This window comes from Sardina pilchardus, chromosome 18 (assembly GCF_963854185.1).
Source record: "Sardina pilchardus chromosome 18, fSarPil1.1, whole genome shotgun sequence".
Classification (NCBI taxonomy): Eukaryota; Metazoa; Chordata; class Actinopteri; order Clupeiformes; family Clupeidae; genus Sardina; species Sardina pilchardus.
In genome coordinates, this window is record NC_085011.1 from 31,899,710 (window position 1) to 31,919,290 (window position 19,581).

Here is a 19,581-nt window from a genome sequence, read left to right on the forward strand (position 1 = left end):
TCATCATAATCACTTTAAACTATAGGCTAAATATATCGAACCCAAACTCAAAATATAGCTGCAAGCGGCGATGGCGGGCCTGAGCACCTGCGGTGCGGACCCATGACATTTCGGAATCTAACAAAGCAGCACGTGCCTTTTGAAATTCACATATTTGATGTGTGCACTACTTGTTTTTGCATATTTTATACATTGGAAGCACTTCTCACCTCTTGATGTTTTACATTGATGGCAGTCACCGGGTGGCTTTACATTACAAACATGTAGGGTACAATGATATGCTTCTAAGTCATTTCTTTATGACATACATTTTGTGATATGCAGTGTAATGCAGACAACAGCTGGTAGTTATTCAAAATATCTCCTTCCAGCCTATACCTGCTTACGGGACGGGCCAAAAAATGTTATTAGTGTGCTTGCAAAAGCACACTATTGTTATCCGTGCGTTTCATATACTTATTTATCTCAAGTCCAACTTTTGTCTCCCTATCTTGTCCTAGGGATTTAGAGCTAGAGACGCCGTTCCACCTCTCACGCGTGGGTCCTGATGCGAGGATGGTGGCTTGTATACAGCTTTTTGGTACGGCGTGTCGTTCTCCCGTTATTCCAGTTTTTCCGGTCGATTTTTTCCCATAGGAATGAATGGAAAAGCGATTTTTGAGCGCTGATGCACACACATTTTTCCACCTGTAGCCCAAACCGTAAGACATAAAGTCATGAAATTTAGTATGCTGATAGAGGAGACTACCCTGATTGACACCACCAGGTTTCATGCTCGCCACTCTCACGCTATAGCGCCACCAACTGGTCAAAGTTGGAAAACGCGTTCATGCCCGTAACTTTTGATCCGTATGGCCGATTTTGATAAAACTTATACCATTGGAATCCTCTGACCTAGCTGATTCCAACGCACCATGTGACGTCATTTTCCGCCATGATGGATTTTCCACCATTTTGAATTTTGTCCAAAGTCAAAGTAAAGTGACTCTGGCCGCATAGTTCATCCGATCGTCATGAAACTTGGCACGCGTGATCTACAGACCAAGGCGGATCAACTGCCTCGATTTCGCCTTCAAACATTCAAGCGTTTGCCTGTGACAACCAATTAAATTCAGCAAGCGAAGCCGGCAAACAGGAAGTGTGCCTATCTTGGAAATGCTGTGACGTATGAAAGCCATATTTGGTGGGATGACTTGAGATCCCATCCAAAGCACCCTCAATAAATTTGGTGTTATTTGGTCTTTTGATGGCTCTATAATTAGCAAAAACGTGTGTGTTGGCGAATGTATACTATTACGCAGAATAGCTCACCTTAAATTGCTTAAGTCATGCCAAAAGGACGTTCCAGAGTGATTTAAGATACAATGTTGATATTTTTTAAAAAAAAAATCAAAGTATGCCAATTCTTGCAAAAGGACCTGGCACGAGTTCCATTATGCAGGAGCTTTTGTACCACTATTTAGCCCAGCTCCATTATACCGCAACCACTGTCTGCGTCTGAGCTGATTGACTGAGAGAGTACACATCTACGCATGCTCACGACCGATTTAGATTGTCCGCAACGATGTCTCATCCCGAGACTGGGTAAATCTTAACGACGCCATGGCCCCGAGAGGCAAGTACGGACTTACTCGTTGTTGAAACAAACTGATGTCCAGGTGCTATTTATGGTGGCAATCACACGAGCTTTCACTGTGACGGTGTTTTGTTTTTGACCATTTGCAATAGTTTCTCTTCGTAATGAATTACTATTTAGGAGATTGTAATGATTACAGGACATCGTTTGATATATTTGTGATGTTTTGAGATTTTATTTCTTGTTATAGCCTATGCAATATTGACTTCGAGCATTCTGGGTAAATCACGTCGCTTGTTTTCCTGTTAAGTTTCGTTTTCTGTTGTGATGATGAGCAGACGGCTGTGCACTGAAAAAAGAGATAATTAATTTACCCTCAGACAATTCCTGCAGTTATCCTGAGTATAATCCAGTCCTTGACATTCAGAGATGCAATCATTGACGAAAAGTAAGTTTGATGTTTAGATCATTAGAGACGTTAGATCTAGAACTTGTATAGTATTACCACAGTGTTGGTGAAGTTCATGACGTTAGTTTTGAGTGAGTTTACTGCCAATTACCTTAAGTTGAAGTTGTGTGCGTGTATGACAACAAAAGTAAGTGAACGTAACCTTCGGTCATGTGTATTGGGAGTGGGATGTATCTTTCACGTTGATATGCAAGGACTTAGCATGCTAAACGGAGAATTAGCATTAAGGGTTTGAAAGCCTGTTAATGTTACTTGTGTGAGAAGTTGTGCTCATAGAATGAGAGATAGCGATACAGTTTATTTAGTGACCATATTAATGACAGTTTATTTGGTTCTTTACAGACCACTATACATTATACATTTATTCATGCTGTTGTATGGTGGAAGAAAACTCAATAAAGAAACTAAGGAGAAACTACTGCTTCACAACCGGTGTTCTAACCAAAGAGTCTAGCGCTCTATGATCTTTGGTTCTAACTGACGCCACCCAAGCAACACAATCAATCAATACAGTCCTTTAGCCCCATAGACAGTAAAAGATAGCCCTCATTAACAATCTCCGACTGGAGGAAGTTTGTACCTGTGCGAGTTAACTCTATTACACAGTACCGTTTACGCCGCTAGATGGCGTAATTGACCACATAATAACTTTAGTCACGAACAAAAAGGTTTCTTTTCTTTCTTGAAGGGGTTAGCGTTGCCGTTGCTGTATATGTGTCCTGGCTTACAATTCCGTTTAATGAGCTTAGTATTCAATGCATTTCTGTATGCTGCAGATATATTATATATCTATATAAATAGCCATCTACCTATATTTCTCTGTATGTATGGAAATCCTGAATGTCTCTGCTGGAACAATACAAAGTTAAACCCCATCTCTTCTCCGTCCTATTCTAACTGATATACCATCCAGTATAGTGCCACTACCCTACCCGAATCAGTGCAAACCTATAACCTCCCCAATAATAATAGTAATAATAATTAGGTAAAAATAATAGTTTCTGCTTTAGGGAGAAATCTCAGAATTCCCCTCCAGCTAAGGAAAGTGGGAGCTATGTTTTTAGACTCAGTAGGCAAGCTTAGGCTATGTGTGGAGACTTAAACTGTGAAGTTTGGCCCACTTATTGTATAGCAGTTAACAATTCTAGGTTCAATTAACTACATCCAACACAAAGTGTTATAGAAAGTATTACTGTGTGTTTCATTTAACTATTGTTCATTTAACATTTAAATGAACAATTTAATTAATTTAGGCTATGGGTGGTACAGGTGAATTATTACCACACAGTTACTATTTAGAACTACGTAATCCTTAATTGAGATTTCATTTAAAGTTTTAAACTTTTAAAAAGGGGTTTAAAAACTGTTTTTGTACTTTCATTTTATTATGTCACACTGAACTGAATTCTAAGAGTTAAAAACAAAGGATACAATAAATGTTTTGTGATGCTTGCATTGCATAGTATTTCATTTAGGATAAGCTATATCAAAGCAGGTAGAAGTAACTGTAGTCACTTGACATTTCTGAGGATTTGCATATTTCCACCAGAGCAGTGGTAAAGACATTCTTCAGTGGAGGCACCACACTAGTTAATCACGCTATCAACATCTTCTTACCTTTTCTTCTGTTATTACTATTCTTTAACTTTATGGTAGACAGTGAGTCCAGCAAATTGAGAACCTAGGATCCTGTTTATGTTTATGAATGTGACTATGTGTATAGTATATGTTGAGACATAAGGGTGGAAAAATAGGTTACATTTATATAATGCAAATGATTAAGTTAACAATGTCATTGAATATGTTGTACAAACAAGAAGAGCGAAATGGTAAACTTTTAAGAAATCATCATCCACATCATAGTTTGACGCTGTGTGGGGTTATGGACTTGACAGTTTTGCATGGAATTGCTCATACAGCATATACATATATATTATGTATATGTATATGTGTGTGTGTGTGTGTGTGTGTGTGTATGTGTGTGTGTGTATGTGTGTGTGTATGTGTGTGTGTGTGTGTGTGTGTGTGTGAGTGTGCCTTGTTGCCGGTGTACAGTATTTCTGAATATGAATGCTGTCTGGACAGGAAATGGCATAGCTTTTATCACATGCAACCAATCCAAAATCGATTTCATATTAGGGATGTTAACCCGGTGACTGTTTGACCGATGGTTGACCGTATCCACGTTAACCGACCAAAGTTGTCGCTAGTCGGTTAACAAAAAAAAAAAAGAGGCATCTTTAAATTAGCCTAAAGACAGTGGACTAAACGTTACTACAGCTAGCCATCTCATTCCAAGAAGATCTTTTTTTCGTGAAGTTAACAAATTATCCCTCACACTCAATTTTTCATAACTCGCCTGCTTGTAGGCTAGGCTACGTAATAAACCAATAAAAACATTTGGTACGAGGTCACAGCGGTGGCCGGTGCGTCTTTTGCAATCTGGAAGTGCGCTGTTTTATCCATTGGTTTTATCGTGTTGCAGTCTAGGCAACTTTCCGCATAAGATGGGCTTAGATTTGGAAAGACATTACATCTACATTTCAGGAAGGTTCATCAATGGTAACAGATAAGGTAATGATCATCTTTCGTTATTATTGTTAGCACTTCCTCAAACTAAGCTGCGTCTCTTCGGAGCTGTCATTTTCATAAGTGAGCCGCGGCCATTTCAGCTTCAAATGAGCTTCCAACGCTAGACAAACGCCTTTATTTGCAACGCGATCACCTTGTACCCAAACCATTTTCGGAGCGAAGGAACCATTTGTCCTCCACTTACAAGCTCCTTGGTTTGCAGGACTCATGTTTGGTGCTGTAGGGGATTTAAAAAAGTGACGTGAGTGAAAGGGCGGCGCCGGGGCTGTGTGTAGCCTATGAGCGGGGGACAGAGAGATGAGAGTTGGGAAATTGCGTGGCTGTTATTTCAAATAGCATAATTTATTTTAAACGAACCGGTTAACCGGTTTCAACCGGCTAATGAGCCTCGGTGGTCGGTCAAGAAAATTTGTAGTTTTCGCCATCCCTATTTCATATTCAGACACGTTAACCAGTAACAGCCTGGTTGCTTTGACATATCAACACCAAATTTGATCCTATTACACCATTTGAACAGGTGAGTCGTCCTATTTATTCTACCATCAATTTGAGGCTATAACACATTGCAACTTACTCAACAGTGAGTAAACAGCAGATGTTCCCGCAATACTCCTAACATTACTCGTATTTGTTCTAGAAACATGCCTAGTTCCTTAGGCTCCTTCCTTCTTTCACTGGTTACGTGTTTCATGCTGGCTACACGTGAACAACTCATACATAATTCAACACAAGGTCTACAGACCTTAGAGGTGTACATTTCATTTCCATACATCAAAGCATTCGCCCATGGCAGCCAATCAAATTCGATGGCGAAGCCTCCAAACAGGAAGTGAGGTCAAATCTCGGAAACGCTTTGAGGTGTCAAGACCATATTTGGTGGGACGATTTTGGACACAATCCAAAGTAGCCTTAGTAAATTTGGTGTAATTTGGCCACTAGGGGGCGTCGCAATTAGCAAAAATGCATTTTGTCTCATATCTCTTTACATCTTTGGGATGACATCCACATTTTTACATTGGAGGTGCTCTGGGACATACCACTGATGAACCTAGGCAACCCGTCACGTCAGTGTAAGAATTTGGCAATCGAGGGTAACGCCGCCAAACTCGAAGCAGCTTTGCGTCTTGGCCAAACTTTAGCGTTTTGACCTGAGGGCGAGCGGTCGCGTCTCCTGCCGGAGCGCTTTCGCGGTGCGTCGGAGCAAGCACACTTCGCACTTTTCCACCGGGAAATGCATTCTAGTCTAAGTATGTTGTGTAGGTGTGGTTAAAAGAACTTCGATGTTGCCTTTTTTCAGTCAAACATGTTTGCATGCATTTAAAAAGTTCAGGTTTGGTCGGACTAACACAACAGGTTTGTTTAGGCTTATCTGGTACCAATGTGAGTCCTACCCAGCACTAGAGAGGTGTAATTTATAGTATGGCTACTGAGTGGAAAAAAATAATTTTACTTTATGTCTTTGTATGTCATGCAGCTCTGTTAAAACTGAAGTCCACCGATGGGAAATGCACTGTGGAGTCTCAGTATGTGAAGACAGTGTGTTTGACTGACACTACTTTGCCAGATGGAACAGAGTGCAACATTGCAGGATGGGGTGCAACACCTGACTGTATGATCACAAATTATTACATTACATTATTACATTTTGAATAATTTACTGTGTTGACCATTCACATGTCAGTTTTGTCACATATGCATTCCTTGTATTATCAAATATTATTTCTGTCAACTGTTACTCTGCAGCAGAATTTGGCTCCAGCCAACTGATGGATGCTGAGGTGCTCCTGATCTCACAAGACAAATGCTCTGACAAAAAAGTCTATGGCAGCAAAGTGGACAACAGCATGTTCTGCGCTGGTTACCTGCAGGGTGGAATAGACTCGTGTCAGGTAAGCACTTAAAGTCAAAAAGTAATTAGAATTATGACAAAAAAAATATATTAAAATTAAAAAGTTCATTTATTTAACTGAACTGAGTACTGGAAAGACATGGGACATAATAGCCCATATCAGTGACCCATGCACAACATTATTGACAAACCTCACTTCAGGCAAGCTGAGGTGAGGAACAGTTATGACATGGACTTTGAAAATAATTACGTTCATACTGTTGCTAAAAACAGCTGGGGAAGAATTGCTGTTTCCTCTGTTTATATGCAAATATTAAACCAGAGTTTTCCTGTATCTCCACTGGCCGGAGTTTTCAGAAATAATCGTTTTCAGGCATTAAACTTTCAGTGTTTTTTTTTTTTCATTATTTTCAGTGTAAACGGGGTCTAAATGCCATGGAGCATTGCAGGTAGACAAGTGTACTCATTCGCTTGCCCGCTTGCTCTATGTGGAGTACAAAATCTGCAGATTCAAGTGTCAATACAAGCAATTGCCATTGTGTGTTATAAACATGATGACAATTGTTGATTTTGTCAGTGAAACTTTTTATGAAAATTATGTCAACAAACCTTTATTTCATGATTTAATTGTAACAACAGCATACATAAAAAATAAAAAATAAAAAAATGTACCGCACAAATTACAGCAAAACCTCAGCTCATAATAGCCTGAACATGAATTTACCCTGCCCACAATATTTTAGTTCAGGAAATTCAGTCTGGAGTTGCTCCATCCAGGGCGTCAGGATTTGGAATGTTAGCTTTAGCCAATTAGCATGGTATTTGGTTGCCAACATTTTTTACGACATGGTGTTCCATGGTGGGCTCTTCCGGCACCAGGTTTTACTTGCTAATTGGTAGATGACAGCTCATGCTGAATAAGCCCGCCCCACACTTTGAGAACCACTGTCCTTTTGCTTGACGTTATTTCTAGTCCTGAGATTAAAATACCTCAGCTGTGTCATGAAAAGTTGAAAACATTCAAGGTTTAACTTAAAACGTGTCCCCCCTGTGAGAATTTTGTAAATACTGTTCAGTAAATGCACAATTTCTGCACACTTTCAGTCAGAGAATAGGGCTTACACTATGCCGAAACATGCCTGTATGATCTGAGCTCAACTATCGGGCTACGATGAAGCGTTCTCCACCAACCTGTGTGCCTAGCTGGTCACATCAGTAACACGCTGAGGTCTTTCTTATCTACTGCTACAGCAACAAGAGAGTCCTGCACTGCTCTCCTGCTCCTCATTACCTTGATTATAGTCAAGTAGAAATCATGGGAAAGAGTCTGGAGAATTGCCTGTGGGCCGGTGGCGTTTTGGGGTTTGGGCCAGGCTGATCACTCTAAGCTAAAAATGTGCATGATATTGCTGTTTGAATATTTTCTTTGCTATGCCCTTCGACAGGCTGCACTGTGTGACTCATTTCATTTTCAGGATACTAATTATATCCATAGCCATAACTTGTTCTTCAGTGATTGTCGGCTTTTGATAGCTTGCTAATCATATGAGACCTGTGCATTGCTCTCCCTTCCCTGCACATGAAAACTGTGCACATGTTGTAGATTTGTTTCAGTACTTTCTACCTGCTTTCCAGGCATCAACTTTCCTTTTGCGGCCTAATCACTTAACAATAATATGCTATTAACACTCTATAGAGTGGATTAAGAGAGAGATAACTGTTTAGCTGTGTCACGAAACAATAGGCTTTATCAGTCCACTTCTAAAATTATATTCAGGGTTACTTAAAACATGCCTGCTCAGCACAGGACCCAAGTGCGATTGCACCCAAATACAGACAAAGAGACAAGGTGTACATTTTACACCTTAACTCTTTGTCTGTATTTAGGTCCAAGAATCACACCCCTGGCCTTAACAGCTGTGTAACAAACACTTCCTTTCAAATTACATTTAATTACCACTGTTTAAATTATTATGCTTGATTGTAGGGGTGCAACGGATCATCATTGATCCGTGATCCGTTCGGATCAGTATCTTCGGTTCGGCACACACATGATCCGCGGATTGATTTATAATAATTATTAATAATAATGTCCGTGTGTTCTTTTGAAGTAACATGCGTGTCCACAAGGCATGCTTCTAGTCCCTCCCTGCTCTGCTCCCCTAACCTGCCTGCGCGTCTTTTCTGCTCTCACACACGTTATTAGCGGTCATGCCATAACCAGCAATACATGGCTGCTAGTTTAAGTGCTGATGTGGCTGCATAGCAGCAACACAATAATAGCCTAATATAAAGTTCGTTTGTGCACACTTACATCTCAAGTTTGTTGTGCACCTACCTATGCTATGATATTTAGGTAATTTAGGCTTAGCCTACTGTTGGGTTCAATGTCAGCAATAAGCTACGCAACATTGGCTAACTTGTACATCTGGAGATAGCTTGTGCTCACTAAAATCATAAAGGAGCATTGCAAGACACTCATCTCTTTTATGATCCCAGAAAGATTTTCTTCGACTTGTTAGTTTTATTAACGTTTATTTTATCTAATGAAATATCCTTGTCATCATGCACTATATCCAACTTATTTTCTCAAGAATAACGTGAGACTGAAGCCTAATTTACCCTCACATATTTCTTAAAGCGACAGGGACTCAATTACACACACCTCCTATGCGCACTCCTCCACACCACATTAAAGATAGCTAAATCAGTACACAAATGACTAAACATTTGTAGCTACTAGTAATTATGCAGATTGTGTGTGGAGGGTCAAGCAGAATCTTGGATGGCCACTGGTGTGAATGATCACACAATATTCAATATAAGGTGATTAAACACCAAATCAACTAAAAAAAAGTAATTCTTGACTTAGTATCGGTATCGAAACAATAATTTTGGTATCGTGACAACACTAGCCTACTTTAAACACATGCTGAAAAAGCTTGAGCCACGTTACAACATCCCGTCAAAGACAAAACTATGTTTATTTGTCTTGTCTTGTCTTTTTTTTTTTTTTTTTTTTGCTGATCCGAAAAATGATCCGATCCGTGACTCTTGATCCGAGGAACGATCCGAACCGTGACTTTTTCGATCCGTTGCACCCCTACTTGATTGTATGATGTAATGTGGATTTGATGTACCAACTTTTTGTTTACCTTAGAGCAACACTAAAGAGGTTTTTGTACCTTAAAATAATGTCTCCAAAATCATTTCAGCGGTTTATCAACTCGTAACAGGGTGAACGGCACGATCTGCTTTCACTTCGTGGCCCTATCGGCTATAACCGCACTATGTACTGTAACTTTATCAGATCGGGTAGTGTATCTGTAGCTTGATGAAATGAGACATAAGAAACTACAAATTTGAGTCTTTTTGATATCACAATACATCATAGTTTCATTTCAACATACTCTACCTTGTCTGTGGACATCATTATTTGCTGCATAAACAAATACCGTGTGTGCGACAGAGAAAAAGTGCTTTAGTGTTGCTTTAATTTCAATAAGATCCAAACACACACGCACCCGCCCTGCCTCACTTCATCTTGGGTAGAAAGGAATATGAGATTCCTTTAAACAACTGAGGAATTCTGAATGCCACATTTTCATGGAGAACCAAACCTGACTGCACAAACCACTTCTTCATGGAGACAGGCAGGAAACTCTTACTACCATTGGAGGTTAAAAAGTAAATAACTGAATGGATGTCCCACAATGCTCATAAATAAATACATAAATAGATAGATTAATAGATAGATAGATAGATAGATAGATAGATAAATAAAGAAGTGTTCCTTAACAGACCAATTAAGGTTTAGATTTCTGAATATACAACCTGCAATAACAAAGAAGGTCAGTAGGTGGCACTAGTAGTCTATGTATGGGTGTAGTTTTTATCTCACCATAGGGTAGTGCGATCTCATGTAACAGTCCGGAAGGGTGACCCCAAACTGCTATTTCACATTGTTGGTGCCTTTCAGTGTAGACAAAACACAAAGACATTATATGTGCCTGTAAGGACGTTTAAATGTATGTTTTATCTCAGACATAAGTATAGCAAGGAAGGGTTCAGATGCAGAAGCCTCTAAATCCGTCTGACCACTTTTGTTTTAAATGAGCATTTTGTGTCAGGCTCCTATAGGGTTTCGCCTACAAATCAATATTTCAGACCAGGAAGAGCTGAATATTTAGTGAGTTTTGAAGCTAAATTATTGAATTAACTTACACTATATGTGAAGAGCATTCACTCACCATCATTATCTCATTTTTGACAAAAGTGGATTTAAGCCCGGCGCCCACCAGAAGCAGGGCTTGACGCGCAGGATTTTAGAAAAGTTTTCTATCTCTGTGGGGCTGCTGCGCGGCAGATGTTTCCAGTGGGCGTTGCTCCATTGAAAACAATGGAGTTCTCATTTTTTTTATTGTTGCGGCGCGCCTCGTACGTGTCCGGTGGGCGATGGCCTTTAGAGGCTTTTGCATCTGAACTCGTGGAATTCCACAAACTTTGTGCATGGACAAAAAACAGTACAATGGCATGTTTGAATCATGCTGATTTGTGAATTAGCAGACTATTCTTCCAGTAACACACTGACTGCACAATCAGCCCTTTTTATACCCTTTCTTTACACTTCCAGAGGTCAAACTAAAGGAACCCTCTCAATACCATAGAAATATAGGCTAATGATATTTTGAACCTAGTCAGAGGCTTACGGCTGAGTAGCAATTTATTTTTTAACCTCAAGGTGGTACTGTATGCATTTTCTTTACAAACGTATATTCCATGTGTCTTCTCATGTTGCCCATAACATTTCCCAATGTCCTCCAAATGTTGCCCACAACATTTGAGGTCGGAAAGTGTGCAAAATTCAGAGCCCTAAATTCTAATTCAATTCAGGATGCAGAATTACAATTCAAATTTGAATTAAAGGAAGTAGAATTAAAATTCAATGGAATTCAAAGAGGTTAGTGTTTAAAAATTAAGTGTCACAAAATATGTCAGATATGATCGCAACTTAAACACACAACTTACAATTGAAAACAATAATCAATTACATTTCCAAAGTAATCTTCCCAAAACTGAATGTATGTGAGATTCAACACATTCTTCCTTTTATGTGACTGGAATTGTTTTGAATTGCCATGAATTGAATTCCACTTCCTGTCATTCCAATTCCAAATCAAATTCAACTTCCTGTGGGGTGGGGCCAATTAAATTCAAATTCCAATTCATGAATTGAATGGAAGGCAATTCTAAAATTCTGATTTGAACAGAGAATGTATGCATTATAATATAATGCATACATTCTCTGTTCAAATCAGAATTTTAGAATTGGATGCATATTATGCATTATGTATCCATTTCACAAAATGGCCGTTTGTGTTTCACAAAATGGCATAGGCCTAGCCTAGACTATATGATACATGAGTAGGCCTAATATTACTTTTTCTTCTGTTGCATATCATGTTATTCTTTTTTGTCAGGTAAAGACTAGCGGAACCCAGGCTATATAAGACCATTGGGTAACACTTTATAATAACTACACACAATTAATAATTTATTACAGTTTTTCTCAAATGCTAAAACACATTTCACAAACGTTTCCTCCATGTTCCCCAATGTCTAAACACAATACCCTTTTCTAAAGCTACATAAGCACAACCACACCTTCTCCCTTCAAAACTCAAACTTTCACACCAAAAGAGCAGCTCGAAGCTTTCAAAAATGTAAACGATCTTCTTAGATCTCTGCAGAGGATTAGGCATTTAAAGAGTTCTTTTTCCACCATTTTACTAATGAATTTTCGTAAATATATTATTTTAAATTTTGTTTTCCAAGTAATCTCAGTGAAACTGTATTGGGTTATGTTTAGTTTTATCTTTACTCAATAAAAACAAAACAACTGCATTTTTATTGATATTACCTGAAACATAGCCTAGAAATCTAGACGCCCCTAGCGGCAGCAAATGCAATTTGGCTGGCGGGGCAGTCTAGGCACGATCCATAGAGCCAGGGAGCAGAGAACTCGAAAAACAAGCGGGCCAATCACAGCGTGTATAGAGTCGGTGGGTGGGCTTAACATAATGGTGACTGACATGTGACCAGAAGTTGCGACGGTAACGCATCCTGTTATTTGAAAACAAGAAGATGATTTGTTTAGCGTTATCCTATTGCGTGGAGAGGGAAGGTTACGCATCCTGCTACTTGAAAACAAGAAGATGATTCGTTTAGCGTTATCCTATTGCGGGGAGGGAATTTGAAAGACAACTGTTTATCCCACCCCTCCGATTGAGCCCTGTCTACTGTGAGTGTCCAGACCCTACATCTTGATGTGGGTCTGGCTCGTCAGGCTACCTGAAACACACAATTACTGTAAATACAGTACATGATTTGTTACAGTACAGTAATGTTTTCAAAAATGGATTCATAGCGTTTTGGAAAAATGCTCTTCATTTAGAGTTGTGAGTTTCATATGAAGAGTACAGAAAATTCTGCAAGTACACACAACTCAATGCAAAAAACAGAATCTATTGCACACAACAGTACTCTTGAAAACATGATCAGGGTGTGAAGTTCTTTTACATGTATTTTCTTCATTCACACCACACACACACACCACAGTCACTGTGCGCATTAGCAGTGTCTTCAATTTTGAGTCGTTATAAATGATGCCAGGTGTATTCATTGTGTTCAGTTACTGCTGACTGTGGCAAGCATTTTGCATCACATGAGGTTTCATTTGAGAATATGTTTTGCAAGATGAGAGAGAAAAATGTGCTTAGATTTATGAGAATGGAGGATTGTGTTTTGTGAATTGTGTCTTCATGTGAAATGTGTTTATGGTATTGAAAAATTGTGGCTAGATGTAGTAAATGTGTTTAGACAACTGGTCATTTGGTTTAGCGGATTGGCTTTTGTGTTTTAGCATTTGAGAAAAACTGTAAGCATTTGTTACGTAATAACACAGCAAATTGAAAAGAGTTATTTTTTGGTGTCAGTGATTTTTGTAGAGTGTAGAGTTAATTATACTCTATATAGAGTTAAATCCCAAATATTCTACTCTCTGTTGACATAGAGCTCCACAGTCCCGCCCACAGCCTTGTCCGGAAGTAAAAATCCAATACAATTTCTCCATTGACAACTGGAGAATAAGCCATAAAATCGTAACCGTCCATGGTAGACTTAAAACCAGCTACGATGTGACTAAGCGATTATACCGGCTCATATAGATGTCAAAAGTTAACGGGGCATCAACCTTGTTTTTGAGAAAACACTGTTTTATTCACGATTTAACGAGAGAGTTCTACACTACCCAACACCCTACCGTGTAAAACTGGTGAAAGCAGAGCCTTTGATTGGTAGAGATCACCGTTGCCATGGCAATCCCAAACAAACTGTACTCAACTTTTCCCGCGCCTATCGTCCGGCTAGCGTCTCGCTGGAACTTCAAAACTTAAAATGGCTGCAGGGCTGTCAGGACCGATGTGTGGTCTTCCGAAAAAGAACAGTTTTCTCATCTTGAAGGTTGAATTTACTCAATGGAAACGGTAGGAAGTAATCATCTTCTTTTCTCAGATTAATATGGAACCATGTTAAACTATCGTTAGGCTGCAAATGTTGGAAATGTGTGTATGTTTGCAAAGCATCATGGGATTTGAGTTCTCTAACTAGGAATTTAAGATATATACACAGTCTTGTACCTTTCGCTTTTTTACATTTTCTGTTCATTTTTTCACTCGAAATTACAAGTTATATGCTTATGAGTCACATCGTAGCTGGTTAGCCTAAGGCATGGTCTAAAACTCTTTATATCCGGATTTTTCCAGAAGTCAATGGGAGAAATGAATGAGAAATGTTCTTCCGGACAAGCACCTCTCTCGGAGGAGGGGCGGGACTGTGGAGCTCTATAGAGTTGGTGTAAAAACAAAGTCCGCCTCACCGCGCTTTAAGTAGTTCACACCAGCACGGCGCTTCTAGTAGGTCGTCAAAGCGGTCAAATGACCGGGGCGCGGCGCTTCTAGGTATAAGTGGGTCAGAACGGCTCGGCGCTTCTAGTGTTAACCGTCTTTTTGTACGGCCGTCATAAAAGAAACCCTCCTCACAGGGACATGCCAAACGATAAATTACGACCGTTGTGTTACAGTTAATAAAATCCCTTTGTTCAAAGGTTTTGTTGGTTCTTTTGACCAGAAACGATTTGGATTGATTAACATTAGCACAATGGGGGCAATGCATACATTTAAAAGTACCCACAGGTTTTTTGAGCCAGGAATCTTTTCGCTCGGGCGGGAGGTATGAACGCATGAGTTTATCCCTTAGAGTAGGTGCGCGTCTGAATTATACTACTGGAGGCTCAGGGGATACTTCTTGTAGTTGGCTATCACTCTCAATAATGGACCAATTTTTCTTTACGATGTTTTTAATTTGTGCCGTGTGTTTACTATAAGTAGTGACGAAATATGGTGTTGATCTGTTGGTCCGTTTATGTGTTTTTTTGTCTGCTCTAAGGATGGTGTTACGGGAGGTACTTTTCCTGAACAGAGTAGTGTGTAGCTGTCCGTCCGGATATATGGTCAAATCCAAAAAAAATATTCTATCGAGTGAGTATTCTAATGACAGTTTAATATTGGGATTACTGCCATTGACATACGTGTGAAAGTCCAACAATTGAGTTTCTGATCCACTGAAAATCAAAAGAACATTGTCTATGTAGCGTCCTACGGAAACCCTGAACCGCAAGTGAAGAATTTTTTTTTTGAGATGCTATCTTGTTATTTCGAGATAATATCTTGTTATTTCAAGATAATATCTCATAATTTCGAGATAATACACATATGTAAAAAATATATATATATATATATATATATATATTTTTTTTTTTTTCCTTCAGATATGATCTCGTTATTTCGAGATAATATCTCGCAACGAGATAACACACTTGATATTATCTCGTTATTTCGAGATACTAAGTCATTATTTCGAGATATTATCTCGTTATTTCGAGATATTATCTCGTTATTTCGAGATATTATCTCATTATTTCGAGATAATATCACGTTATTTCAAGATAAAAGTAACATCTCAAAATAATGAGATAATATCTCGAAATAACGAGATAATATCTCGAAATAACGAGATAATATCTGAAAGTTAAAAAATATATATATATATATATTTTTTACCTAAGTGTATTATCTCGAAATAACGAGATAGTATCTCGTAATTACGAGATATGATCTCGAAATAACGAGATCATATTTGAAGGGGAAAAAAAAGAAAATCTTATTTTTTTTTACATATGTGTATAATCTCCAAATTATGAGATATTATCTTGAAATAACGAGATATGATCTCGAAATAACAAGATAGCATCTCAAAAAAAAATGTCTTCACTTGCGGTTCAGGGCTTCCGTAAGCGTCCATACCACGTAATATATTCAAAAAAAGGATAAAAGGAGTTGAGTATGTGCTCAAACCCAAATATAAGCAGGCATAATTGGGTGAAAAACATGATCCCATAGGTACCCCAATTTTCTGTACATACATCTCATTCATGAATATAAACACATTGTTGTAACCCAATAACCCAGTCCGTCAATTTCAAAAGGAATTCACTAGAGTCAACTCTGCCTGTGATGTAATGATTTAACGCAAACAAACCCTGCTGGTGGTCAATGTTCGTGTATAGACTCCCAACACCCATGGTGACTAAAAAATGTGTGCGTACCTCGGGTAATGTCTTTAAACTGTTCAGTACATCCGTAGTGTCCTCTATGAATGATGGAAGTTCCCTCACCAGTGGTTTGATGAAGGCATCAATATATTCGATGCAGGCTCAGTGAGTGTGTCATTGCCTGATATAATAGGCCGACCAGGGGGATTGTCCCTGGGTTCTTTGTGCACCTTAGGGAGTAAATAAAAAGCTGCGACAACTGGGTACTCCACGGTTAGAAACCCAAGTTTGTTTGATGTTATGTAGCCGTCATCATATGCCTCTTTCAACAGTGCATCAAATTCTTTTTTCATATCGGGCACCGGGTTGGTGTACAGTCTCTGGTAGTATTTGGTGTCTAACTGACGATGGGTTTCCTTGATGTATTTGTCTTTAGATAATACCACTACAGCGCCACCTTTGTCTGCCGGACGAATAATGATGTCATTGTTGTTGGAAAGTTCATTAAGGGCGATGCGCTCTTTTCTTGATAGATTTGTTCTATGCGCAACCGGGTCAGTGTTCAACAAGCGGTTAACTTCATAGTGTACTTTGTTGGAAAAGGTGACAAGTGCATGGTTAGACACTTTGGGGCAGAATCGGGATTTAGGTTTGAAAGTAGTGGGCAGGTTTAAGGTGTCAGAAGTGTCATCAAGTGTGGTTGCACCCAGGGAGCCCGGAGTGTGGCCAAAAGTGTGGGAGTGCCATGCTTTCAGGTGTAGGCTAGGCTACGATAGAAGCGAAATAAGTCCACTCGGGTGTCAAATGTAGTTACATCATGAGTAGGGGCAAAGGATAACCCCCTGGACAAAACTGACAGTTGCTCAACACTTAACTCAAAATCAGACAAGTTAATTACCGCGGATAGTGTATGCGTGTTCTCTTCCGTAGTCCGTCCTTGTTGCGCACCCATTGGCGATGTGTGTCTCCTCCTCCTACGGCGCGTTCTGCGTTTCCGCGTTGTATGATCGGTGTAGGGAGAGGATGTTCGCCCTCGGAAAAATTCCGATCAGTAGATGCATTGGAGAGCCTTTCATCTTCACTGCTGGCAAGGTTAAAGGAAACCTGTCGGGTGTGTTGATTCCGTTGGCCCTCCGGTTTATTCCAGCGGTAAACTCGTCCCTGCTCGTAAGAGGTGGGGTGTTGATTAACATCTGTTGATATCGAGGACCCACGTATCCTATTAGTCTTACATTTCCGTTTTATATTTGCCTAGCCTTCGCCTTTTCAGACGAATCACTGGTCAATTTTAATAGGTGGCTAACGTTCGGCCAGGCTTGCTGTTATAATGAGTGGTTTAATTCAAACTAACTACTCCATAGCCTACTTACATAGCATTACTTTTAAGTGCTTTCGGTGCACATATTCAAATGATAGCTTCCTGGGTAAAGTCTCACGGTCAAATACTTGATATTCTTACACCTAAACAGCTGTCCTACGGAGATCATCGATGCTGTTAACATTTTGTAGCTACAGTAGGTTTAAAATATTTTCCAGTGTTAGCTCAACTAGCTAACGTGAATTAGCTCAATCAACGTGAATTAGCTCATTGAAGTTGTTATTACTCCAAAACAGCTCGTTTACACAAAGTTATGACTTAGCTTAGCAGGTAAATATATCATTAGTCATACAATTGACACAACACATACTTTCTGACCATTTACATGAGTGAATTTACCCACCTGAAAATCGCTGCTCCAGGGGACTGTTGTTGGAGTATGTTTGTAGGCTACTACTGTACACACGTCACACATAAAAAAAAATAAAGCCGTTAGTTCTAGCGGGATCGGCTTTGGATAGTGGGACCGAGCAAAAGCCTACATGTGTGGAAGCCTGAGCCGTAGCCAGAGTTAAAACATTAACTCCGACTAAGGGCCGATACCGGCCGATACCCCTGAGACGCTAATATTTGTGAATATCGCTGCTGATCTAATGCCGACATCATCCAGATTAATGTGTGCTGTCTGGGTACAAAGGTCTTGTAACGGAGATTTGAAGAATGTATTTTTCACATTTGTGAAGTTCATACTTTTTGAGATATTTACGATAAAAGAGTTTAGAATTCCCATAGACTTAATGTTGACACACTTTGGCGGTAAAGATTAATTGTTACGTCAGTGCTCAGCTGTCAGTAATCAAGGATCTTTGGTCTAACGTTGAAGTAGGCCTACCATGCCACAGCTGCGCTAAACCTGAATGTTACGTTATCGGCTTATCCTTATAGTAGGGCCTAGGCTAACCGGTTAGCTCTGGGTAATGTTATATTTAGCTAACGACAATCAAACAGATTGCCCGGCTCACGTTTTAATTAAGTCCAACTTGATAAGCATGCCAGTTGCACGTTTAAGCATTCTTCTGTCGTTTCTACAGTAGAAACTCATTCCTAATAGCTTTACATCTGTGAAAACATTAGGCTACAACACGAGAAGCAATCTGTTGTCACTGCCGTAAAACCTGAACGTCTGGGTGGCATTGCGGATTGCAACCATAGGGAAACGTATCTATCACACACAGGCTACTTTCACGACTGACCGCACTACAGTCCACACTGCCCTCTATTTTGCAGTTCCGAATGTTTATCCTGTTGGGGTAGGCTACATATTGCCGCCTCCATTGCAATGTAAATCCAACACATTGTGTCAATCTTTAAATCCACAAAGCTTACAGCCAGTTAACGTCGATTGTAGCACAGAATGCAATCTTGCCAATTATCCAGCGATACCAACAAACCATGTAGCCTCATGGGCGTCTGTCAAGCTTTTACATGATCACAGTCACATAGGCTAGCCTATAAGCTCTATATAACGAACATAGCTAAATGTAAGGACAATGAACTCTTACCTTTATGGTTTAAGTTATCCACAGTAGGCTAATCCAGTTATTTCCGTCATGCATTCTTCTGGATATGAGCTAGTGTAAAGCTTGCCATATTTTTCTATCTGTCACACAGGTCTAAATTAAAAGTTTCACTCAAGAGATACTTTGCAGGCTTAGGCTTTACCCTTACAAATCGTAATCAGCATTTTCTGGTATCCATACAAATCTAAAATAATAATGTTTTTAATAGCTCAAAATGACGTTTTGAGAATTCTCGTCGCAAATCAAAATTCCAGCTCTAGCGGTTTTGTACACACAGCCTACGCTTTAACCCTCTCACTAACGTTAACGTTGTTGATATTTATAGCCTCTAAGCTCCCCCTAAAACTAAGTGACCAGTCTAACAATTTGGCTATCAGTAGCCTAATCTTCATGAGATTGATTCAATCTTTACTATTTCTTACGACAAATTCTATAGTGTGTTTGGTGGAACACTGGACAGAATCTTGCATGAACGTAGGTGTAGGTGAACTTCAGTAGGCAACTAGAAAATGTAATTCCATGGAAGG

General features: G+C 39.5%; 1 protein-coding gene across 2 annotated transcripts in view; it reads left to right on the forward strand.

Moving 5' to 3' along the window:
• LOC134064353 (hyaluronan-binding protein 2-like) overlaps nucleotides 1-19,581 on the forward strand; it is a 100,473-nt gene that overhangs the window by 56,441 nt on the left and 24,451 nt on the right. For both annotated transcript variants that reach the window (XM_062520272.1, XM_062520273.1), the window contains 2 exons: nucleotides 6,112-6,246; nucleotides 6,381-6,526. In XM_062520272.1, coding sequence (XP_062376256.1) covers nucleotides 6,112-6,246; nucleotides 6,381-6,526 — 281 coding nt within the window. The remainder of the gene's footprint in view (nucleotides 1-6,111; nucleotides 6,247-6,380; nucleotides 6,527-19,581) is intronic.